The following is a 25400-nucleotide window of genomic DNA, read 5'->3' as shown; positions in this document are numbered from 1 at the left end:
AGGTAGTTTGCAGAAGGAAGCTGGTAGGAGGTAGGTAGTGTGCTGCTTGGTATTTTCATTTACAGTAAAGGTCAAAACAGCTGAACAGTTTATGGAACTGTTAGCTGAAACAAAGGGAGTGTCTGTCCTAAGTAAGTTTTGTGCAATTCTGGAAGAGAGACTGCCCCACATGATTTGTAAGGGTATCCTTCCAACCTAGTAAATGTAATTTCTCTTTATTTATGACAAAACTGAGCAAAGCTGAGAGATGGAAGCATCACAGACACTGAGACCCAGAAAGGAAAGCTGAAAAGAAAACAAGAATCTGGGACTATGTGGTAGAAAACCAATTCTATGACTGAAGATAATACTCCAGTTATTTGATGCTTTTCATTTTCAGGAAAAGAGTACTTAATATACCGATTATGTAATGAACAGGAGAGCACTGTAGAAAAAGCAAGTTCCATCTTCAGTATCTCCTTTTCGAAGTGTTGCAAAAGACTCTGAAAACTGTCTAACCATTTAGTCAAAAGGGATAACAATAGCATTTAGCCCGAAGTAAACATGCTCTATTTGAAGATCATACTGGTATCACTCACACAAATGAATAGTCGTGCTGTGGTGAAGTTTTCCATTATGATCTGAAGTGACTCATGGGAAACTAGACGCCTCAAATATGAAGATGAAATAGGTTAAGTTACAATAAAATAAAATCAGTGACAGCAACGTGGACTTTCGCTTTGTGAACCTCTTATGGCAGACTTTACTGTCGCAGCTGGTAGCTCACACACCTGATGAGTGAGAAGGTAGGACGAAAATGTAGTGTTTCAATGAGGAGGGAAATCTGCCACCACACAGTATCACACTAACACAGCGCAGTACCAGTAGTACTTTAATTTGCCTTGGCTATGTTCTCCATCTAACCCTCTGCCAGGTTTTGGCCCGCTATGGAAGTAAGTGTCTCAAACTCAGAGCTGGGGTCACAAAGAAAGCCATGCTTCCCTCAGATGTTTAACAACCTTGCATTGGATGTTGTTAAAGCCCATAGCCCACCTGAGGAGCACAATACATATCCATATTTCAGCTACTCTTCTTCACAGCTTAGTATCTCAACACAAAAACCACTTTATCCAGTATTTTAAGCTAATACGCCTAAGACAGACCTGAAATGGTTGATATGTTTTCTGGGCTTATGCTAAACCAGACCAAATCAGTGATCTGAATTAAAAATAACCTTTCCCTGCTCTTCCCCCTTTCAGAGTGAGAAACTGCATCTTTTTATGGCCACACTAACTTATGCTGACTTAAAAAATATCTGGACTATGTCCCAAGGCATGTCCACATGTTCTGTTCTGCAGATTATTATGACAACAAAAAAGTTGCAAAATCACACAGCAGGGGAGTTAAACTGCAACAAGAAGATCTGACAGCACTTAACTGCCAGAGCCCTTGGCTCAGCAGGAATCATGGAACAGCACAAGCTCCTCTAAGTCATGGGAAATCTCCATTTTAAAAGAAAAACAAAAAAAAACCCAAAACCCAAAAATGTACCATTTGTATTAACCACAGCATACTTACAACATAAGAAAGTGAAAACTGAATGAGAAATTTGGAAGCACAGTGTGAGATGAAACCTCTCTGTTTTCATCCATCTTTGGCCATGACAGTGGCAAGGCCGTATCATTAAGTGATGGACAAATTTGTGGGTATTTTTCCTAGAGAAATTCCACTTGGTAAGTACCCAGATGGAAAAAAGACTTGATATTGCAGATTGTAGGTAAATGTGCACATGTGGAGGAGTGGGTGTGCTGCAAAAATATCACAGATTGAGAGTTTAAGCTTCCTTGCTAGAGAAGTTAATGTCCTATTCCAATGCTATCCATTGCTGCACACCAGTAAAGGGTAAACTTCATCTTACCATTAACTCTCCTTCTGCATTTTAAATTAGGAATGGTTTTGAAGCCATTCCTGAGAAATGTTTTCAATAGAAGAGATGGAAAAAATCACTAGAAAAGAAACCCCCATCCTTTATATGCTTTTTATTTATATTTGTTTTTTTCTTCAATCTTCTGACTCTAAAAAGCCTCATTACACACTTCATTAGTAGCTTTCTGAAGCCCTATAGTGTAGTAGCATCTACTCAGAGTCTCTGAGGGGTGAAATTGGAGATTTACTGAGGAGAGTTTGAGGGCTAATTACAAAGTCTTATCAACTAATAATGCAATCAGTGGGCCACTGGCACAGTGATAGTGTTCTCTGCTGCAGTCAATAAGATCTGGGTTAGATTAGTCCACAGGGTTAAGAGGAAATGTTGATGAAGGGCAGTTAGTCATCTGGCTACCTAGGAAGTATCTTTTATGGGGTCAGAAGAGGGTCCCCATCCTTTCTTCCTTTGCAGAATAATAGGAAACGATCTTAAGCAGTGTTAGGCACCTTGTCCTCTTAGAAGTAGAACAGTTTGAAACCTGGGGCGTAATTGACTCCAGATCTCCTGCCTCATTGTAGCAAATACCAGCTTCGCGTTGTAGGGCTGATAAGTATTACCCTGGATTAGGGATGGATAGGGGATCCTAAGGCTAACAAAATGCAGTCTTCTCAGGAATAAAACAGGCTTTTGTCAGATAGATACAATTATGTGATGGATTGCAGTGAAAATTCAGTAAGATTCAGGCCAGTCTCACAACCACACATACTGAGATCCAAGAGAAATGTGTTTCTGGTTCTTATTCATTCTTGCTTTCAACAAATACGTTAGTTTTACTTTTCATTTGAAAGGATTCAAGAGCTGCCTTTCTCATTCATTTAGTTTTTAATAAAAAAATTTACTTAGTTTTTTAATAAAAACTAAATGAGACTAGAAAGTATGTATGTAGAAACTCTTCTTCAGGCAAGGATTTGAAAATTAAGATGCTTTGGTTAAAAACCAGAAATCATGTATGTGTTTTCAGTTCTTCTCATTCTACTCTTTTTTGCCTACAAATTACATATTCTCGTTAATATCTTCAACTTGAGCATGAAAAGGTCACTTATTTGCTTAAGACCTATTGGCTTTAATGGACTTACATGTACGTTTAAATTAAGCTCATGCTCAGATGCTTTACTGAGTCCTGATGGTCTACATTTGTTCAGACTAATTATGATTTTTTGCACATGTACATGTATATATACCAAAAGCAAATAAAAGAGAAAAAAAAGTGAGCTAGCTTCCTGAAGCAAATTATGAATATTTTGATTCCATAATGGTTTTAGGAACATACATCGAATATTTGAGTTCTGCTTAGATCCTCACATCCATTTATTGAACCATTGCATGATGTTTAAATGCCTCTAAGTTTTGCCATAATGTCTGCCTGAGTTTTGTTGTTGCTGACCAATTTGCTGCCTACTCTCCAGGGCAAGCTCAAAATAGGATATTGGAACAAGACTTTTAGGATTAGCTACATGTGCACATCTGTCACTTCTTACAAACAAGAGCTCTGAGGTTAGATTTCCCACATCAGACTTTTTTTCTTATTACATGCACATCCTGCATGATTTGGAGGACAGGCTTGATTGAGCCTACATCCTCTGTATCTTTGCAAAAAGTGATCAAACCACCAGACTGTTTAACTATTCTGGATGATTTCCTCTTATTCTCTTCTGGTTCATGTTGTACAAAATCCCTAAATACTTACTGACGAAAGAGATTCTCTCCTACCAGTGATTAGTAGGCATTTCACAAGGACGGAAAGAGCAGTCGACACCTCTTTCCTAACATATTCCTACAACAAATCAAACATTCAGTAACTTTCAGGCACCTTTTTAAAAAAATTGTATGGGTCAATGGTGAAATATATATTTATTTTGGCCCAAATTCTCATATCTATCAGTGATCAAAGGGAAGCTCCAGTCTGGCAAAGATTAGAAATTAACTTCTTTGCTACAGAAAAGTTCACCAGATTTATGTGTACTTTCATTTTTTTCAAAGCACCATACTAACCGTGCTATTCCAAAGGGAGAATCAGATTCGATGTCTGTGCTCTGAGTTCTCTAATGAGCTGCACACAGGCACATCTGTGCCCCTTTGCAGAGCTCTATTGACTTCAGCAGGGATCCACAGAGACACAGTATGATTTGCAGCTGCTGTACAATGGCACTGCTCGCTAAGCTTAATCATTAGATTCTGGTCGATGAGTTATTTTATGTACCTAAAAAGACATAGTTAAGATAGATCCAGATAGAGAAATTAATATCCATTGAAATGCAAATGCCGCAATAAAATAGGTTTTGATAACTAATGCTACCTTGCTAATCCTACTGCAACTCCCTTGTAGGTGCCCAAGATGAATTCTTTTACAAATTTTATCTTTTTGTCCCAGAATGATACTTCTGAATTGCATATGCTGATTTAAACAGAAGTCATTGTCCATTCCTTAATGTTCCCATTCATTCTCAGATTTTTGGACAAATGCAGGCATGATCATGAAGATAAAAAGGCATGATTTTAGATTATTACAATTCCAAAAATTAATTTGATGGAAAATGGACTTTTGTTATATCTGATTCTCTCTTAATAAACCTGATAGACCCATCCAGACTCAGAAGGTGACTTTCTTGCTGCAACTTTCAGAGGCCTAGGAAAATTTAATTCACTTTTGGTACCTTCTTGACTCAGGTTACACTGGTGGCTGAACATTTGACAGAGAACAGGTACTCTGGGGGTGATCGCTATTTCAAATGTGAGTAGATCAAGGAATGACCTTGGCAAGTGTATGACATTTGCTGCATTGTTGGCAACATGTTCATATTCTTTCAAGCAAAGGTATTAGGTTTATGACAAGTATATTATATCGATCACTTATTATAACATACAGATGGTAAAAAAAAAAAAAAAAAGCAGTGTGACAGAGATCTCGTTCTCAGCAACCATATGCCCCATGTTCCCACTAGGGCTATATTGACTGTCAAGTGCTGTTTCTCAGGGAGAAGTTAGGGGGGTTCTTTGTTTTGTTTTTACCCTGACTTAGCTATAAGCTGTAAAACAATGTCAGCCTCTAAATCTGGCATTTCAAGGTGTCCTAAAAGTGAAACTTTGTTGTTTTACTGTCAAACATACCTTTTAATCAAATGACAAAAAGATGCAGTGGCTGCATAAATTATGGTACAGTATTGTGTGTTGTAAGTCTAGCTTACAGTAATACTTGTCACACAGCAATGACAAGAGACTTCAGGAAAGATGCTACAAACCATCCTGGGTATTCATCAGCATCAGATCTCAGTAATGACAAAGCATGGGCTGAGTGCTGCACAAAGTGATAGACTTCAAGTGGTGCAAGGTGCTGTGATACAGACAGCAGTGGGAATGCCTCAAATCCCCCTGCACTATATGCTGAAGCCATTGGGCTGCTTCAGGCACTGTCCATGGTTATATGACCTTTCTAAAAGTTATATAAAACAATGGAAGGTAGGAAAAAAGCAAACCAAAACAAACAAGGTTAGCTATTTACTGGCTAGAAAGTAAGGTAAGCATCTTACTCCTTTTAAAAATACACAGTTAATAGAGGAGGAAATAGATGGCTAAATAATAGATGGCTACAGAGAAGAAAATAAGAGTCCTTCTCTTATCATTAGTCAGTGCTTGATTGCAGCTATTGGATTAGCTTACCTGATTGTTCCTTTCATTAAAAAATGTTCTAAATAGCTCTCTAGTTCCACAAGTCTTCTGTTACAATGGCGTAAGTGGGGAAAAGATCAGGAGATGAAGATATGCTCTTCCCTTTCCTGAAATCTCTTGACAAACTTTATCTAATGCTTTCTGGTTACAACACAACTAAAGTTAAACTTTCTCCTACATTTTTACTGTACTGAGTCCTGTTAAGGATGGCTACGAGACATGGCAAAAGAAAGAAAGAAATTAGTTTTCTGGAATCAAAACAGTTAAAAAAAAAAAAAAAGTCCTTTTTTGGTTTGGTTTTGTTGGGGGTTTTTTTAGTGCATCTTGTTGCTTGTAGGGCTAAAGTAACAGGCATTTTCCAGCAGTTATTTTCCCCCATTCTGCTCTTAAATTTCATTCTTGGTGAAGTCCAGGCAGGAACAGTTAGTTTGTACATGAAAGAGAAGAGTTTGTGGGTTTATGGAAGCTAATGTCCCCAGTGAGGGAGTAGGATTTTAGATGGCTGTAGCAGGCGTGAGCTGGACTCTGCTGACAGAGGTGTTAAGGGTACTTTTGAAATCTGCAGAGGACAGAAGTAGGATAAGTGGCTCAATTCTGGCTCCTGCGAACATGTTTTGGAACATCTTGTGCAGGACAACTGTGAGCTGGGTATTAGGAAGATTCTAGGGGGCAGTAGGGATTAGGATCTGGGTTGGTCAAGAACGAAGGAGAGTATACTTGGGGGTTTTGGTAAATGAGTGTTCTGGAGGAAGGGGCAGCTTTCAGATAGGAGCAGCAGGGCATATGAGGTTTGTATACAGAGGCCTGAGTTTTTGCAGACTAGAGGAATCCAAGAAAAGGGAGGCTGTGATGCAAGGCTTTTTAAAAATGATAAGCAGAAACTCTTTTGACTCCTGCCTCTTCCCTTATTCATCTTTGTTGTTGGAATATTCAGCCTAACCTCTTCCCCATTCACTCAGTATCAGGGTGACATACTATCCCAGATATGCTAACAGATATGCTATCACATATACTCTCCCAGATAAGCATGCCACACTATAGCTCACTTTATGCAGTTATAATAGAGTATTTTGTCCTCCCCACATACACTCAGGCAATCTGATGAGTGCTGAAAGTGCTGTTGCAAATTTAGCTATCTTCGCTGAGAGTCCTAAGGCTTCGCTTTTAGAGTAGAGATTCTCAAGAGCTGTAAGGTCACTACATGGGTTTGCTTCATTTTCCAAAGTTTCTTTGTGCTTTGAGCCTTGCTTGCAGCTATGACACTTCTCATTAAATTGAAGACCTATTCCTAGCTGCCCTGGAATTCCTCTGAAGCCAATGGAAAAGGGAAAGCAACCCTTGAGGGCAAAAAAGCTTTTAAAGGGGAATCCATGTCTATGATCTTGTCTCTTTGGAAAAGCAAATGGAGAAAGAACTGACATACTAGTTTAATTTTTCCTATTAGTCTCATCCTCCTTCTCCTTTTCCATAGTACTGAACTTTAGAGTTACCTCCTTGATGTTAATGTGTGTATTTGTTTTGTGGTCTTGGAGATGAACTGTCAAACCATCGCATTTGCTCATGCTTGTCTTACCAATCTTCAGTGATCCTCTGGAATATAAAATAATCTACTACGGAGCATAAAAAGAAAATTATTTTTTTTTATCAAAGTGATAGAGCTGTGGTGTTTTGGAAATGAAGGTCAAGAATTTTGTTCCTAAGCTTATAGATAGAATGGATGTCATTGAAAAGCCAGCATTTACCGGTGTCATCTGTGGTGAGTGTTTCATAGCATTGTTGACAAGCAAGAAAGTTCCTTCAGCAACAGATAATGACATGTGAGAGCAACTTTCCCATGTAACTTTTGGTTCTATGGCATTTTGGTTCTGGACCATGTTTATAGCAAGGTCATCATTTTTACCATGCATTGGTATGTTTATCCTAGAAGATAACTTTGAGTGTAGATCTTAAAAATGAAAACTAATCATTTCTTTTGATCAGGAAAATTTCGAAGTATTAATCAAATGGATGCGAAATTCCTTTCGCAGCCTAATATATGTAACACTTCTTCTATTTTGCTTCAGTCCTATGAATCAATTGCTCTTCTCTGCTAAATGAAAAATTATTTAACTATCAGGGAATGTCCAAACTCATCCATCAAAACTCAGCAGCTTAGCAGTAGCATGGAATACTGGGCTTCTTTCGCTAAGAAATTATTGCTGTAGAAATTGTTGATTGCATTTAATGATAGCAATTCCTCACAAGGAAACGGTATGTGCAGAATGAAATACTAGATTGCTGAATATTACTTAGCAAAGGAGGCAGTTATTAGGAGCCAGTTTAAATTAACAAATTTTTAAATAGTTTAGAAAATTATTGCTTCCATCTTTTCTTAATGTGGCCCATGTTTTAATGAAGAAACCTCAAACATCTCATTCACAGGCTGTTTCTGAACTCAGAATCCCAGATTTTGCCACCTAATGATAAGCAGAAGGTCCAGAGGGAACTCATCTAACTGTCCTGAAAAATACTAAATTAACAATACCAGGCAGATTTGGTAAAGCATATGCAAAGAATCAGAATGACACAAAGAAGGTGACAATCATCGGCCTGCTGCCCATAGAGGAGGGGAGGTTTATTTATATCCAGCAATGAAATATAGATAGGAAGGCTCTACACCACTTCACCTAATCTATTATATTTGTCTTCATATCTATGGGAACAAAAAAAAAATGTTGCTACAGTTCCTGTTTTCATCATCTAAAACCAAATTAGACCCACTATCAGACAGCTATCTTAATCTGTGAATCACTTCCACTGTAATGATTTAATTAAACTCTGATCACATGCCTGCATTAATCTCATGCATTTTCATTTTGGTTTTAGCAGTTACAGCATAGTTTCTACATAGTTTACCTCTGTCATGAAGTTACAGAGGTATTCCATATAAGGCACTGAATAAAGACAGGAACAAAAAAAATAGGTTCTTCTCCATGCAAATTTCTTCAGAATTAAAAAAAATAATTGCCTGCCTTGCACCAAGATGAAAACAAAACCTATCCTTTTTCACTAAAAAAGGCAGTCTGTCTTAGAGGAGCAGATAGCCCAGCCATTGGCAAATGCCCTGAGGAAGCAAGGCTATGTCTATGTTGTCCCTGAGATGGCCAAGTCAGGGAGAACACATGGAAGTGCTTGAGAACTGATCTCCCAAGTATAAGGTCAGAAAGATCTAATAAACCCATATGCTTTTGCAGCTGGTGATGTGAGGGGACCCTGAGTCATCACAACTTCCTCTTTCAAGCAGTAGAGGAGCCGACGAGGAGAGGTGCCATGCTGGACCTTGTGCTCACCAACAGGGAGGGACTGGTTGGAAATGTAACGCTCCAGGGCAGCCTTGGCTCTAGTGATCACGAGATGGTTGAGTTTGAGATCCTCAGGACGGTGAGAAGAGCGTGCAGCAAGCTCACTGCCCTGGACTTCAAGAAAGCAGACTTTGGCCTCTTCAGGAGCCTCCTTAGTAAGGTTTCATGGGATACAGTCCTAGAGGGCAGGGGGGCCCAAGACTGCTGGCTGATATTCAAGGATCACCTGCTACGTGCTCAAGAGTGTTGCATCCCGACCAGAAGAAAGTGCAGCAGGAGGGCCAGGAGACCTCCATGGATGGACAAGGAGCTGCTGAGGAAACTTAGAGGGAAAAAAGAAGCTTATAGAAGGTGGAAGCAAGGACAGGCGGCCTGGGAAGAATACAGGAACATTGCCCGAGAAGCTAGGGACCAGGTTAGGAAAGCTAAGGCCCAGCTAGAATTAAGTTTGGCAAGGGATGTAAAAGATAACAGGAAAGGATTCTATAGATACGTAGCAAATAAAAGACAGGCTAGGGACAATGTAGGCCCTCTCCAGAAGCTATCAGGAGAACTGGCTACCATGGATTTGGAGAAGGCTGAGGTTCTTAATGACTTCTTTGCCTCAGTCTTCACCAGCAAATGCTCTGACCACACAACCCAAGTCTTGGAAAGCAAATGCAGGGACTGTGAGAACGAAGACCTTAGGCCCACTGTAGGAGAGGATCAGGTTCGAGACCATCTTAAGAACCTGAACGTGCACAAGTCCATGGGACCTGATGAAATCCATCCACGGGTCCTGAAGGAGCTGGCGAATGAAGTTGCTAAGCCACTGTCCATCATATTCGAAAAATCCTGGCAGTCAGGTGAAGTTCCCGATGACTGGAAGAAGGGTAATATAACCCCCATTTTCAAGAAGGGGAAGGTGGAAGACCCGGGGAACTACAGACCAGTCAGCCTCACCTCTGTGCCTGGCAAAATCTTGGAACAGTTTCTCCTGGAAAACATGCTAAGGCACATGAAAAACAACGAGGTGGTTGGTGACAGCCAACATGGCTTCACTAAGGGGAAATCCTGCCTGACCAATTTGGTGGCCTTCTATGATGGAGCCACGGAACTGATGGACAGCGGCAGAGCAGTTGATGTCATCTACCTGGACTTGTGCAAAGCATTCGACACTGTCCCACATGACATCCTTGTCTCTAAATTGGAGAGACATCAATTTGATAGATGGACCACTCGGTGGATAAAAAACTGGCTTGATGGCCGCACGCAAAGAGTTGTGGTAAATGGCTCGATGTCCAGTTGGAAACCTGTAACGAGTGGTGTCCCTCAGGGATCGGTGTTGGGACCGGTCCTGTTCAACATCTTTGTCGGTGACATGGACAGTGGGATTGAGTGCGCCCTCAGCAAGTTTGCCGATGACACTAAGCTGTGTGGTTCGGTTGATACGCTGGAGGGAAGGGGTGCCATCCAGAGGGACCTTGACACGCTTGTGAGGTGGGCGGATGCCAACCTTATGAAGTTTAACCAAGCCAAGTGCAAGGTCCTACACCTGGGTCGGGGCAACCCCAGGCACTGCTACAGGCTGGGCAGAGAAGAGATTCAGAGCAGCCCTGCAGAAAAGGACTTGGGGGTGTTGGTTGACGAGAAGCTTAACATGAGCCGGCAGTGTGCACTCGCAGCCCAGAAAGCCAACCGTATCCTGGGCTGCATCAAAAGAAGCGTGACCAGCAGGTCGAAGGAGGTGATCCTGCCCCTCTACTCTGCTCTTGTGAGACCCCACTTGGAGTACTGCGTACAGTTCTGGTGTCCTCAACGTAAAAAGGACATGGAGCTGTTGGAGCGAGTCCAGAGGAGGGCCACGAGGATGATAAGGGGGCTGGAGCACCTCCCATATGAAGACAGGCTGAGAAAGTTGGGGCTGTTCAGCCTGGAGAAGAGAAGGCTGCGTGGTGACCTCATAGCAGCCTTCCAGTATCTGAAGGGGGTCTACAAGGATGCTGGGGAGGGACTCTTCGTTAGGGACTGTAGTGGTAGGACAAGGGGTAATGGGTTCAAACTTAAACAGAGGAAGTTTAGATTAGATATAAGGAAGAAGTTCTTTACAGTGAGGGTGGTGAAGCACTGGAATGGGTTGCCCAGGGAGGTTGTGGATGCTCCATCCCTGGCGGTGTTCAAGGCCAGGTTGGACAGAGCCTTGAGCCACATGGTTTAGGGCAAGGTGTCCCTGCCCATGGCAGGGGGGTTGGAACTAGATGATCTTAAGGTCCTTTCCAACCCTTACGATTCTATGATTCTATGTCCAACATCAAAGGACATGGCCACACAGGCAGATGGAGCTGAACACTATTTGCTTCTCAGAGCCATGATAAAAGGTCGGAGATTCCTCACCAAGTGCTCCTCAGGGATTGCATCCAGCCCAAAATCAGGTTGTGTTCTGTTAGTGAGGAAGGCTGAGTCCTTCCTCAAGCACCAACCTGTGGTTATGCTCAGTGTTTGATAAATGCGGTCTTAAGAAACAAGGTCCTGGTTTGTGCCCCATTTTTCACTGGGAGTTGAACCTGTGCTTTCTCATTCATTAAGTGGTCTGGTCCTCCTAGAGAGGGAGCCTCCCCTTTCACAGGGAAATTTCTGACAGCCCGGGCATGTGTCACAGCCACTACTGGACTGAGTAACTCTGCCAGTTCAGCTTGACATGTGTTGCCAATATTGACAGACGTTCAACTGTCACAGATTTATTGTTCCCAGAAATTGTGTTTTTGTTAGTTATCTTTAGGGAATAAATATTAAAACTGCCTATTTACCACATGAAACCAAGCATTTTCTGAAACATTAATTAATTTGTGCACTGGTGTCTAGGGATGACTGTCACGTGACTACTAAAATCTGATTTTCAGAGGTTCTTTGAACTCTGGTAAACCTTGTTTGTGACTGCCATTTTTTTTAATTTTGTATTCAGTGCAAAGTACTTTTCTTAGACTTACTTATTTTCCTGGAATAATCAATATATTGAACATAAAACATGAACACTATTATACCTTTGTATTGAAAGCATACTGAAAGGGGCTCAGTGTGTTAAGGTCCCAGTCTTCCAAACTGGGAGATGTGCTGTAAGGAAAGTGTTTCTAGAGCTTCGTGCGGTTGCTCTGAGTACCTTATTAATCTATTTTTCCTTTTTAGCTGAACATGGGATATTTTGATCTTTTGTAAAAATATATCAATCCTTTGAAGATAAAAGGTCTCTTGATGCCTAACACCCTGATGAAAAACAGATGACAAGTAGCAGATTTTGTCTATGAAGAAAGATTTTTAGTTACTTGGGTTTGCGTCTTAGCTCTGGTTCTTGTTACTGTTGACCTAGACATTCTCTTTTAGGAAAGTTCAACATTAATAGCCAGGAGGATTGGTGATGTTTAAATACAGTGAACACTTAAAATTTCAATCATCTAGGTAGCAGAACTGCAGATAGATTCTCTGCTTGTGCTAAGGTGTTTCACTACAACAGATCTGTGATGTTTTAGAGAGAGAGAGATTTGGACCCTGGGGAATGGATTTGTAAATCTCATACAAATTACTGTCTTTACTGTCCTAATTGATTCCATCTGTAGTTTTACACCCTTTCCTTTTTTTTTTTTTTCTCTTTCCTTTGTAGTCAGAGCTACCTTCAAACTGCAAGTGACGTGCCTGGGGGTCACAACCTGGATCCCTCTGCAAACTACAATTCCCCAAAGTTTCGCTCAAGGAATCAGAGCTATATGAGAGCAGTGAGCACGCTCAGTCAGGCCAGCTGTGTTAGTCAGGTGGGAAATTCTTGTTATAACTTTTCTTATAGGTTAATTGCAGATGCAAGAGTTGTTACTAGTGGATGGTTTTCGTTGTTGGGGTTTCTTTAATTAATATCTAACTGAGGATGCGAATTGTCAAAGTAATTCAGTTGTAAGGAATGTAACCCTTGTGCAAAATTGCAAGTGAAATACTGAATGCTAGAAGCAAAGGGGCATTATCACACACAATATTCTCCATCTATTTTTCATTAAATATATAAATACTGTTATTTTCATTTTCAGTCTATATTAAATATTTAAATCTTAGGAAGTCTCAAACTGACCATAAGAGGCATACTCCTATAATACTTATCCTCTGAAAATACCTACTCTGATTTCAGTAAATGTGGGTTGCCAGATTAAGATATAGATGGAAATAATTATGTTCCAAAGAAGCAGTGATTCATCTCTAAACTCAATCCCTCACTCTTCTTGAATGAAAGAATAAGTCCCATCAATTATTCTATGTGTGGGGACTTCTGAAAAGAGACATGTTTCCACACTGCTGATTTTATGTTGTTTAGTTAGTGCTAATTCATGTTGAAATGAGATCTGAATCAGGCCTGAAGTGCAAGCAGCCTTATGGAGTATGTGCATGTTCTGCTTAGCAGAGGGTTTTACATAAGATGTCCAATGTTTCTAACGTTCATTGGTCCTGACATTTCTTCCCTGTGTTGCTTCATGACAGGTGGGCCCTGCCCTCTTCTCAGACATGTGTTACTTCATTTTTCTTTGACAATTTAGTGAGACACCTAAGGGTATGATAGCTAATTATGCAAAATGGTTATCTTTAAAAAAATCTTTTTTTAAAGCAATTTTATATTAATTCATGTTCAATTTGTATTGCATGGGTATTCAGGCCTGGATTCAACTCATCTAACCTGAGGCTTTTAACTGAGGCAACAAGTAAAGCTTCCTCTGTAGTTAATGGAGTGAAAGAGTTTCTTCCAGGACAACGCACATCCTGAGCGGGCTGAGGCCCCTCTGGAAATGCTTGTCTCCACTGACTGTAGAGAGTTGGGAGGGACTAGTCACCTGACTAATGCCTTTCAGTCAGATTTCTTAGCTTATGTGGGATAAATCTAAGTATAATCTTGTATAGCACACATCAGAATTAGAAACAGACAGTAAGTCATTTTCCAAACATTTCATTATTTTTCAGAGCTCCCTTGTGAAACCTGCCCCTATCATTCTCATGCCTTGGTTTTCATTACTCTGGTTTGGTTATTTTCTATCTTTATTACACTCTGGTTTTGAGAAAGTTTGACAAGAATTAGATCCTGCATTCAAAGCAGGTGCTGTTGGCTGTCACAAAACAATGCTATAATACAGAACTATTCTAACATGTTCTGTCTCTTCGACCATGGCTGTACATGGAGATGTTCACTGAGCTGTTCATAATGACTAATGGGTTTCAGCAGTGGTTAAAATTCTTCATTCCAGTATGCATTACCTGGAAAGATGTCCACCATAGATTTCATTTGCAGGTAGATTGCTCAATTGGCCAGATTAACTAAACCTGCTGGGTATAATTCCGTACTTTCTTTTTCAGTCTTCACTAACCTACATAATTTTATGTCAATTGCATACTTCTTACCTCACAGTTCAGCTGTTTCCAGACCAATAATAAATTTATTTAATAGATACTACACAAAGTAACTATTTAAAAAACCCCAAGTTCTGAACCTTTACTGTTTCCTGTTCTTTTTCCATGATGCCATTGTTTTCTTGTCCCACCTACATAACAGCAGTTTGTATAATTTGAGGTATTTTTAATACCTTTTTTTGGTGAGATCCTTTTTCACTTTTCACTTGAATATACTAAGAGTATATTCAAGAAAGATACTGGGTTCCATGGCTTATGTTTTTAATTTAAGTTTTAAAACTTTGATTTTTCTATTGCCAATGACTTTAGTTTGAAAGAAGTGGTTAGGACTTAAGTTGTTTATGGACTAAATTACCATGAATTCCCTGATCAATGATGTATGCAAAGTATTTCAGAGTAAGATTTTTTTTTTTCCTAATCTTTTCAAGATTGCATTAGTCTACTTAACTTCATTAGAAGCAAATTTTATGAAGGGTAATGTAATTCCTTTCAGAAGAGATGTAGTAGCCAAAATGTCTTACATGAAATTAAAATATCAGTTATTCATTATCATCAGAAGTTCCATATGAAATTTCCATTTACTTAATCAAGATCCTAAAATGTTTGAAACATTCGCACTCACTGTTTCCATAATGAATAACGTTCTAGGAACAGTAATAAAGAAAAATGCACTTAGCACTTAGCAGCTGTGTAGAAAAAGCCATATCAACTGGATGTGCTGTTTAGCGATGCTACAAATTTAACTTGGTGTTTATAGTGATTCTGATTTCTAGCACTCTCTTTTGAAAAACAAAAATATCATCAGGAGGTCCTGCATTTGTCTGTCCAGTGTTAAACTTCCTATTTGATTTTGGAATAGCATAATTTTGAATTATTCTAGTACATTTATAGGTAGTTAGGGCTGACTTCAGAGAACCTGTTAAAAATAACGTAGGTAGAATTTAGGCATTCATCTTCAAAACTGCAATACACAGTTCCCTATTGAGAGGTTCCCTAAACCTGGCCAGCCTGCCTAAACCCTGTTTATCATAAAAGCCATCCAAAAATGTACAGTTTTGCATCATGGCCACCCTGCAGCCAGGACAAGCAGGTAGATGCAGGCTCCTGCCCAAGCCCTGCAGGGAGCTGGAGCGGGATGCTGAAATCCCACAAGGGGCTGACCTGGTAGGTGACACAAGTAGGCACATGCAGGATACTCTGACAGGCTGGGATCCTCAGCACACCTGGTGACAGAAGAATCAGGCTTAAAATGATGCTGCTAAAGAAAAGGCAGCAGTAGTGGCAGCATCTTGTTTTCCCATGGTAGTTGAATGGCTAACAACCCGGGTAATCAGGAAATGAGGTAGGTTTAGGGCCATTCTCAGCTGAAGCATTACTTTCTCATCTGACCACATTTCACTCTATTTCACACAATGGTTATTTATTCACTGGACACAAGGCTAGATACAATATTTCTGAAACCTTTCAGAAGCATCACCTCCTCTGCGCTTACACATTTTTGACTATGAGATACTTCCTTGAGCCCCTTTGTAGTGAGAGGAAGATAACCTGCCACACAGGCTGAATGTCTACATGAGTAGTAACTTTGCTGATAAGTGAGGAAGCCAGGCAATTCACCCTCACCTTTTGAGGCTTATATTAGTATAGCTGATTTCTGTTCTCCTATCCTGTCAGAACATGGATTTCTATCAGCGTAGAGTGATCCTGTTGATTACCATTAAATCATGCATTTACAATCCTCTTGATATGCCAAAAAATATTAAATGTAAAATTAATTTTATGGCTTGTGTAATATACTTACTATATACATATAAACAGCTGATGTAAGTTAAAAAAATGTGAATGTGATCACAAGGGATTACTACATTTTAACTATTTGCTAAAACAGTTCTTCATCAATGTACAGGTGTCCATTTGAGATGTTGAGGCCGTGATGATCACAAAAAAGCAAGTCAAAAATCAAATGCATTGTTGTTGTTTATTCAGATGAGTGAAGCAGAGGTTAATGGGCAATTTGAATCGGTGTGTGAATCAGTGTTTAGTGAAGTTGAAGCTCAGGCAATGGATGCCCTTGACCTCCCTGGATGTTTCCGAACAAGAAGCCACAGTTACTTGCGTGCCATTCAGGCAGGCTATTCCCAAGATGATGAATGTATACCTGCGATGGCATCTTCCAACATCACCTCAACTATCAGGTCAACCACAGGTAAGCAAATCTACACTGACCCTTCCAATGTTCTGCATGTAAAAACATGTCTTCTTGTTTTGTAAAAGGATGTTTGACACTGGAAACAATTTCCCTGTGTTTTTGACACCAGTGTTCTTAGGTTTGTAATATGCTGTTATGGCTACAGCCTGGAATAAGCTCCTTCTGGGGAGAATCCTGCAAACATAATGTAAAGACCTGGAATTTTGACCTCCATTTCCCTTACAGACAGTTACCCAGATGCAAATATAAAAATGCCAGTTCAAATGGTATCACTTAGCTATTCTTAGACCTTTAGGTATTTTTATCTATCAAGTAATTAATCTTCTAAATGAGATCAGTTGCACTGATTTTAATTTAGGTCCTTAAAGTAACGAATAAAAAAGAGAAGCAAGATTTTAAATATTTGGTCTAAACACTTACAGGAAATTAACTACACAGGTAATTAACTACTTACTCTTAGAAAAGGTCTAACCAGTTTTATCAATACTCCGAATCATAAACATTATGGCAAGCTTCACACATCTGCTATTACTCATCAGTAACCATTATCATTCATTGTTGTACGATTCACTGTTAGGGTCTTTTAACATTCTTCAGGCAACTTTCTTTTCTCTTATTAGTTGCTTAACAGATATAATAACTTTATTCATTTTAGAATATTAGCTTTTAGTCTTGGTAGAAAAAATATTTCACAGATAGCAGTTAAATAATTAAAATGAAATCTATAAGAAATACATATTCTTTCTTAAGTGATCCAAATTCACTTTTATCTTTCCAAATACATTAACATCAGTTCCTAATGATGATATTTTCCTTGCCACATACTATTAAATTGCAGTGCAGGATACCCATCTACAAAAGGGAAAAATAGAGCTCAAGATGTATCATGAAAAAATATTTTTTAAATTATTTGCTTGACACATCTGTTGTGTAACAGAACAGTGGGAGCTTATAAAGGAAGTAAGCTGAGGTTGAATAACATAAATTTGCATTTCAGAAGTAGCATAAAATGTTATTTTATCTCGAACATAGTATTTTAATTGCTATATATAACTTTGTGTAAAACCAGAAGTTGTGGCTTACAGTGCCACCTCTAGGGATACTTTCTTTAATAGAGATGCTATCATAATACCAAATGAGATTTTATTGCTAGCCCAGAGACTAATTTTCATCTTTGTCATATGTCTGTGTGATTATTATGAAGTAACCTTCCATGGCAAAAGACACAACTAAATATCTATTTTGGTGTCTGACTCCAGGTACTGAACTGGAATACTTTCAGAATTACTTTGGTTACCAAGTTAATTGGTTTTAACCTATGCTGTTTTGAGTTTATATGCTAGATAAGCCTAAAATTCTCCCTGAAAGGAATTTGTTTTATTTTCTCCAGGGCAAAAAATGCTGAATAATAGAATGTGTTTGAGGAAATAACCAGAGTAGGCAGTAAATATGTTTGCATCCCAGTGTTTTCATACTTATGAGAAATGTTTCACATTGATTAGCAGTCTGCTGGTTAAATACTGTGGTTTTGAAAACTCTAACCTTCGTTTCATGGCTTCTCTCTCATCTTGGAAATGACTTATCAGATCATATTTCTTGCCCAAATATGTAATCTTTCTGCTTTATTGTGGTGAGGTGATATTGACATTCTAGAATAAAAAAGATGATGTGAGGTATTTTCCTGAACCAAAACTGTTTCCAAGCCTATGCACTATATACAGTTCTGAGTGTGGTTGTGTATTCAGAATAATATCTCTGTATCATTAAGCAAGTTTGACCTCAGCTTCTGTGTAAGACAGACAAATATTCAAATTAGAAATATTTATCTGATTTACAGGAAGAGTGAGGATTATGTGATTCACTATTAGTTGAATATTTCAGTTGCCAAATAAGTTCTTGTTTTTAAAACCCCAGGGGCAATTCTTCCGTATTTCTCTCTTCAGCCCCTGTCACTTTGGAGGGAGATACTTCCTTTGCTACCATTACTATAACTCAAAAAAATCTTACTTCTCCAGCCGTCTCTGAAAATTGCAAAAGAAATAGTTACCTGAAATGTGGAAATGGTGTTGGCAGATATTTGACATTTATGTGGGCCTCATTCAAATAAATGTCAAAAAGGTCGAAGTTTCACATCAGCCTTCAGTTACAATTCAGTCTTTTGAATTCCTAGGAAAATTACATTACATTGATTCCTTTTTTGCTTCTGACGTAGCAAACTCTTCTTGGAAAAGAAACTAAAGCTATTTCTTAGAATATTAACAGGCATTGCAATTTAATTATTACGTGAATTTTTAGTGATATAGGTCATGACTGTCTCTTATCGATGTTGTAAAGCAATTAAATCATAACACATAGGCTTAGCTAAAAATTAATTCATGTAACAAAAAAATAAATCTAAAATAAAAAAAATTAATATTTGATCTATGAATTCAATTACAAAAGTATGGAATAATATTATAACATGCAGTTTCCTAAAATGTTCCTTGATGCATTAACAGCTTTCAGAAGGTAGGAAGGTTACAACTATAATGAATATTATGTGAGACATTATTAATGGTCTCTGTTAACAGGGTTTTTCCATAGATGGAACAAGAACTACCAGGAACTAGCTCTTCTTAAATGTATACAAATTTACAGATAAAGCCGATGGTTCATTGGTAATATCTGTGGTACTAATGAACACATTACTTTTGCAACAACCCGTGTAGTTTAATTATTTGTGGAACCAGGCTTTTCTACCTCTGATGGAGCCTGTGTGACAAGACACAGAGCACTATCTCTTACCCCAAATGCAAATGAACAAGAGAAGTGACAATGCAGAGGAGGCAGCCAGTGTAGTTGGCACACTGCAAGCTGGACCTGGACTCTGTGTGACCCCTGCTAAGATTCATATTTCATTGCGGTTAGGGCTTTTCTAGCCATTCCATTTAATTTTGTAAAGAGATAATGAAGCCAGTAAAAAATACTTCATGTTAAAAGCCCTGAATGACAGCATATGGTTTCTGTCGCTGAACTGTTTCCAGTTGCAGCTGTCAGATGCACAGCTGAGAAAATACAGCTGCAGCTGCTGCTGCCTCCCACCTTGTCCCTCCATCACAGACAACATGTAATTTCCTGAATGAGAAGTCACAGAGTGCAGTAGTCATCCTAACTACTACTGCCTTACATCTTTGCTACTCTTGCAACAGTGGTTGACTTTTCAGGAAGAGTTCATAAAATCTGGTTCACTTTTCCAGGTAGTTCCAGCTCGGTTCCCTATTGTCTAAGCCTACCTGCATATATATATGCTATGCTGTCAGCTTGGAAGGCTCCTTCCTCGTAACATCTTGCGGGAGGTGCGCAAGCTACCTGAGGTATCGGACTCTGCCACCAACAGCTCAGTGTGTAGTGAGCCCTGGCTGTATAGTCCTGCTGGGCACTAGGCTGGGAGCAGTGCTGCAGCAATATGTTATCCCACCTGCAATACTTAGCTTGTCTTATTGAAAAGTAATTCAATCACCCTGGTACAACACTGGATTGTACTATGAAAATATAACCAATGAGCAGGTCTGGAAGATATTAACAACTCTATCCCTTGTTTCCCCTTTGCCTGAGAACATCAATTTTTTGTTACATGTCCTATATGTAGAAAGAGTTTTGTGTATGACTTACTCCATATGTTATAAAATATTTCAGAATGTTTCCTCAGGTATTTTTCCTGCTAATGTTTTTTGATTTTACCCTGAATGCAGAAATATTTGCAATGGTACTGGAGGTAGCAGTTAGGATGGTCTGTTGTGAAGCAGAAAAAAACCCTTCTCTGAGACAGAGTCATTTGGTATTTGCATCCTGGTTATCCTGGCCATCCAGGATAACCTGAACACTAGGTTATTGTCTGTTTAGATGTGGGAGGCACACTTAGTTTCTCCTGGTGGCATTAGTAGACACTGGATAAAAGCACCTTCACCTTTATTGTGAGAGATACTGCTGCTCTAGCCTGCTGCTCAGGACACTCACCCATCAGGTGGGATATCTGCTCAGTGAATATTGCTTTTATATGCAAATTGAAATAGCTAAAGCAGAAAAGACTAAAAATCCAATAAGGATGAACTGAAGCACTCCAGTCATTGGTACAGAATCCTTCTCCAACGACAAGCACTGAGTGGCCTCAGTTAAGTTCTTCAGCTTTTAGGCTGATAAATAAAAGGGCACATCCTTTTCAGTTTCTTAAAATTCCTTCACATTTTCCTCTAACCCAAGTATTTTGGCTACAACTGTTTTTTTTGATGAATGGATCATTGATAGAAAAAATCCACCTAGCTATGGACTTTAGCAGAATAAGGTTTGGGTCACAGTACATAAAGGCTTCCTGGATTTCTATCCTATGTTAAGTGTCAGTCCAAGATCACTTCTGCTTCAGGGATTTCCAGATGATCTTGAGAGAAACAGCATGAAGTACTGCTGATTTCAAAGGATATAGTTACTAGCCTTAAGTGGCCAGTATGTGCATGGATTACAATGACTTCATTTTACTAGAAAATGTAGCATAATGCAAACCTCTCAGATGAGTTGTATACGCACCTCCTTTTATCTAGTTCATAGTAGGTGGGTCTACTAAACTCACTCTTACTAAAGAATCCACTGAAAAAGATGAGTAGGGAACTGTCTTTTGTCCATTTTACTTTTCTCAGCCAGTGAGACACTGCTTGGCAATGAGTAAACTTCGGAGAATTCGTTTACTGAACTATTGAGCACTGGTTCCAAAACCAATTAATTCAAACAAGGTCACATTGCATGAGGGAGTTTTCAATTACAGCTCATACAATTACTCAGAATGCCTGAGGAATTGCAGGTTTCCTTTCTCTTGACTTAAAGCTATTTTCAGCTTTCCATTTTTGAAATAAGGGGCTACATAGGGTGAATTTTTAGAGCACATGTTTGATATTTAGCCACAAAACTCTCCTTGACACTAAATAGATTACATGGTCATGTACCTACAAACATAAAAGCATAAGAATATGATATTTCATTGAGAAAGACTGTTCCATGGCACAGCTACCCCTGCAGACTGATTCTCTGGTTGCTATCTGAACACTAACGATAGTAGGTATTCTTTTGGGGTTTGTTATTAAGTTGAGGTTTTTTTCAAACATACGAAGTGCCAAGAGCAGGCAAAAGTTTAAGTCATTGTGCTACTACATATGGTGCTGGTGGAGCTCAGCGAATTTCAGTGAAGGGTCACTAAGACGAAAGGTCACTAAGAGAGAGGGTCTTGAGCTTCTCTCCCATGAGGAAAGGATAAGATAATTGGGACTGTTCAGCCTGGAGAAGAGAAGACTCAGAGGGTATTATATATAAGTAGAAAAATTTGAAGAACACACTCCCCAGTTCCTAAAACAAAAGTGTTTTATTATCAATAAATGTGTGATTTTCTTTCATTTCCTGAAGAATGAGATACTTCATCCAGGTGGCTACTGGGATATTCTTAATCAAATACACTATGGCTAGGAAAACCCAGCCAAATGTGGGAGAACACATGCATGAAGTAACATCTCCACAATTTCTGTTCTCTCTATAGAAATAAATGTTGAGTCTTAGAGGTTTTGGCTGGTATCCATTGCTACGTAATAGCTAGCAGTGGTATCTACAACACGTATGTTTAAAACCACAAAACCTGAAGTCCAAATAAGATACAGAAGGCTGTTATCTCAATTATAATTTGCCTGTTGACTTTGCTTAATTACTGTTGGGGCTCTATGGAAATATCTGGCAGTCTAACTCTCTGCAGGAAACATACCATAGATCTGTGGGAGCACTGGAGAATCCTGAGTTAATAGTTTAATGCTGTGCCAATTTGTGTGCCTATACTGTGAGAACAAATCTTATATTCAAAGGTTGAGCCCAGGTCTACACTTGGGTACCCACACACGATTTTTATTGCGCTGTGTGTATCTGGGGGAAATAATTAGTCTTTAATTCTTTTAAATAGATTGAAGTTCTGTTGCTATGCTGACACTGCTCTTGAATAGCAACTCTATGTGGTGGAAGTGGCCCAGGGAGCCAGAGAATGATAGAATGGTTTGGGTTGGAAGGGACCTTAAAGATCATCTAGTTCCAATCTCCTGCCATGGTCAGGGACACCTTCCTCTAGACTAGGTTGCTCCAAGCCCCGTCCAACCTGGCCTTGAACACTGCCAGAGATGGGGCAGCCACAACTTCCTGGGGCAACCTGTTCCAGTGCCTCACCATCCAGTAAATAATTTCTTCCTAATATCTAATCTAAATCTACCCTCTTTCAGTTTAAAGCCATTCCCGCTTGTCTTATCACTACATGCCCTTGTAAAAAGTCCCTCTCCAGTTTTCACTGGGAGGAAGGTGGCGCAAGCCCTTCATTTCAAGGAGTTCAACAGAGAATAGCCAAGGGGCCATTGCAACTGTTCATAAGTCTGGGATTCTCTGAGATGGATTAAGGCTGTGCTAATCAGGGCTGCCTGGCCGCCTAGCCTCTTCACACTGATGAAGCATGAAAACAGTTGGAGCACTAGCTAGGAGCTTTTCATAATTTTCATTCTCCTTGGTACAGATGATCTGCAGAGGCAAAGAGAAAAAATTAAGTCACGGCCTACCATCTATGGTTAGTTTAAAAAATGTGTAATGAGTGTTTCTCCCTTGCTCCTGCTGTTCTGCGCTTGACATAATTCCTCCATAACCTATTAGATTTGCCAGACAGCTGGTTCTTTCTTTATTAAAAAGGATATGCATGGTCTTTCCCTGGCATAATTTGGCTTTGAAGCTGTTCTGTAGTATCAGTTTTCACAGAGTTTTCTCAGCTTCATTTCCTGTATATTACATTAAAAAATGTTGAAGAAAGAAAAAAAAAAAATCATGCAAGGAAGGTGATTCACTGCTCAATGTTTGAAGCCTTCCTGACTTGACAGAAATTAGCTGTGGCAGAGGTGAATCTCAGCCTAGCTATTCAGCTTGAGGTTGCCAGAGGTTTTCGTCCTCAGGTGGGTCTGTGCGGCTGGGGAAGGCTCACAGGGTGGCTGTCCCTGGGAGCATCAGTTCATCGTACTTCATTGTACTAGTAGCAAAAAAGAAGGCAGGACCCTTTCCTGCCAATGCTTCTCCTTCTGTCTTCCTCCATGAATGAAAAAGACTTCTAAGGGGTCTTCTCAGCAGCTCTGCTTATGTTTAGTCATGTTTTTTGTTGAATGCATGTATGTCAGCAGCCATAATAGTGACATGCACTGGAACTACAATGCTTGCTGTGCTGAGTACACAGACATCATTTTGATTGCATTTTGACACTAATTTTTACTAGCTCACATGTAATATTTCATCCATCACAGCCTCAGTCCATCAGTAACTGATACATAACTCTCTTGACATTGACCTTATTTTCATAGAATCATGGAATCATTGCCCTTGGCCTTGTTACTCTTTCAGTGCAGGGGGCATATGAGCTGTGTTCTGCTTTATCACCTTCACAATAAAAAAATTCTTCCAAAAACCTGTGTGTGGAGCCACAAGGGAATTCTTCTCTTGCAGGTCCTTGCAAAGGCACAGGAGCCAATAGAATGTATGTAAGAAGGAGGAAAGCTGCACTTCAAAATAACAACAAACTCCTTTACAGCAGGTCAGATCTCGCTTCCATAGGGGCCCTTTCACTTCTAGAATGTCCATTGGCTAGTAAAGCTATTTCCAAAAATGTGTTATGAGGCATCTAGGGAGGCAAGTTCAGGTGCTTTCACTACTGCTCTGCCTTATGGTGAGGACATCTTGATTAATGCTCACCACTTACAAATGTACTTCTCCTGAGGAACATTATTTCTAACTTCTAAAATTGCCTTTTCCAGAACAGAATGCTAGTAGGTAGCTGCCACCCATATCCTTCCCAATAACAGAGGCATCTGAAGGTAGAGGCAGAGCGAGTTCTTCACCATTTAAATAAAGGCGTTTCAGTGTCTCAGAGTATTCAGTGTTTTCTATGTTTCAGAGTTGCCTTTAGTTTTACTTCCAGCAAATTTTATGGGTTTTTTAACATAAAAAACCTCTTGGGGTACTTGCAGCTCTTTGCCAGCCTCTCAGCAACTCCCATCCTCTATTTTCACTTCCCTGAAATGGAGCTTCTACTCAAGTCTCCATTTCTGTGTCAGGAATTTTATTTAGGCTCACATCTGCCCTAGAAGGGCAATTGGTAAACCTGAGACTTAAAACATAATTGTAAGAGGATTAGAGAAAATAAAGATACTAAAATTGATTACATTCCAAGGATACAACCAGGCAGAATTAGCCTTTGGCCAGACAGGTAATTTGAATGGTGTGGGGTTTGCCTCCAGATTAACATAGATGCTTTCATGCAAAGTAGTTGTCTAAGTTCACATGACAATAAATTCAGATTAGTTCAAAGATACTTGACTAGTGACATTTGAGACATCCACTTGGGACCTACAAGAGAGTTGCATCAGTTTAAACAAGCAGCTTCTAGGCTAGGCAGGAGGGCCTATGACCTCTAAAAAGGTATTAGAAACCCATGTTTAGGTGATTTTAACTCAGACCAAATGCAGTGTATGGATTCTGTTGTGCACCAACAGAGAGTGAACAAACCCATACCTACTCTGAGGAGCCTTATACTCACTTAATAGCACCCCAATACTTACCAACAAACTCTGTACTCACTGTAAAGCCAAGGTTTAGTCTCAGTATATAGTCCATTAAAATATACACACTGGAAACCACAATTGTCAGAGCAACCCAAGCAGCTCATTACTGCTCCCCAAGGGCAACTAGAGGACATCCAAACAGGGTTAGGGAAGATACTGAG

The 25400-nt window shown here is 39.5% G+C and overlaps 1 protein-coding gene across 10 annotated transcripts in view; it reads left to right on the top strand.

The window, feature by feature from the left end:
- The window catches only part of DLGAP2 (DLG associated protein 2), a 463956-nt gene that overhangs the window by 393256 nt on the left and 45300 nt on the right, over nt 1–25400 (top strand). For all 10 annotated transcript variants that reach the window (XR_003991947.1, XM_030490185.1, XM_030490186.1 and 7 more), the window contains 2 exons: nt 12608–12755; nt 16372–16591. Coding sequence is in view for 9 of the 10 variants with exons in the window: in XM_030490185.1 (XP_030346045.1) it covers nt 12608–12755; nt 16372–16591 (368 nt within the window). In the remaining variant the exon portion in view is untranslated. The remainder of the gene's footprint in view (nt 1–12607; nt 12756–16371; nt 16592–25400) is intronic.

Source organism: Strigops habroptila, chromosome 6, assembly GCF_004027225.2.
Source record: "Strigops habroptila isolate Jane chromosome 6, bStrHab1.2.pri, whole genome shotgun sequence".
In the NCBI taxonomy this organism is placed as follows: Eukaryota; Metazoa; Chordata; class Aves; order Psittaciformes; family Psittacidae; genus Strigops; species Strigops habroptila.
Note: the sequence above shows the minus strand (reverse complement) of the source record. Positions and strands in the feature narration are given on the sequence as shown.